Source organism: Sinocyclocheilus anshuiensis, unplaced genomic scaffold, assembly GCF_001515605.1.
Source record: "Sinocyclocheilus anshuiensis isolate Anshui unplaced genomic scaffold, SAMN03320099.WGS_v1.1 scaffold2192, whole genome shotgun sequence".
Classification (NCBI taxonomy): domain Eukaryota; kingdom Metazoa; phylum Chordata; class Actinopteri; order Cypriniformes; family Cyprinidae; genus Sinocyclocheilus; species Sinocyclocheilus anshuiensis.
Genome location: NW_015542463.1, coordinates 316,536 through 317,612, shown reverse-complemented (window position 1 = coordinate 317,612; position 1,077 = coordinate 316,536). Strand labels below are relative to the sequence as shown.

General features: G+C 34.2%; 1 protein-coding gene across 2 annotated transcripts in view; it reads right to left on the bottom strand.

Moving 5' to 3' along the window:
- Positions 1 to 1,077, bottom strand: part of LOC107693802 (thiamine-triphosphatase-like) — a 10,669-nt gene continuing 9,592 nt past the window's right edge. Inside the window, exon 5 of one of the 2 annotated variants that reach the window (XM_016493315.1) lies at positions 1 to 398. In XM_016493315.1, the coding sequence (XP_016348801.1) occupies positions 251 to 398 (148 nt within the window). In that variant the 3' untranslated portion in view covers positions 1 to 250. The remainder of the gene's footprint in view (positions 399 to 1,077) is intronic. The other variant, XM_016493317.1, reaches the window with a different exon arrangement.

The window sequence follows — 1,077 nt, the reverse complement described above, 5'->3', positions numbered from 1 at the left end:
GGCTATAGTCACAGGCTCTGCCAAAGCCAAACCAAAATAGTGTAAAGCAGCTGCTGTGAGAGGAGTCAAATGTGAGAACTTTCAAAGCAACAGCGCCATGTGGCTTCATTTGATCACCTGTGTGAGTGTAATAGATGACAAGAAGGTCACTGATTGTTTGGAAACAGAGAAAGGGGGGTTTGTGAGACTGTGAGAACTTGAATGTGAATGAATTCATGTGGGATTGTAAGCAGATAAACTAAAGCTTTTATTAGCAAAAATTACAAGGCCTCCAATAGTTTTGATGTGAAAAATACACCTGTCTCCCTCTGTCACGCGGTTCCCATCTGAAGGTTCCTCTGAAATAATGGCACTTTAATTGTATCCTGTCAACCTTGAACAATAGGTTCCTTTCATTACTATAAAAATACAAAAACAAAGAAGAGAGTTGGTCTATCAAAAGCAAATATCTAGAGTCATTTTCTCAGGGATATCAATATAAAATAATAGAAATAATAGAAATAGAAAAGGCCTCATGTTGGGGAGAAGAAAGCTGGAGAAAGGCTACTTGCACTTTAAAGTGAGTACACAGCGTCATATTTCACCTCTCCTAATATTTCCTCATAAAAGCCTTCTCTCCACACTCAAGCTGAAGTCTCAGGCTGAAATAAATAGCTTGTGCATCCCTCTACCATACCAGCTCTCTTTTATTTCAGCCTTGCCCGTGAGCTAGTAAACTTCATGACCTTCCCTGTCGTGTTTTACTTTGACTGGTTGCTATTTTTTATGTTTTTTAAATATTTACAGTATTATATATATATATATATATATATATATACTACCAATCTAAAGTTTTTGAACAGTATAAGATTTTTTGTTTTTTTAAATAATTTTTCTGCAGAATAAATGATCCTTCAGAAATCATTCTAATATGCTGATTTGCTGTTCAAGAAACATTTATTATTATTATCATCATCATCATTATTATCAATATTTAAAACAGTTGAGTACATTTGTTCAGGATTATTTGATGAATAAAAAGATCCAAAGATCAGCATTTATCTGAAATAAAAAGCTTTTGTAACATTACCCATGGAC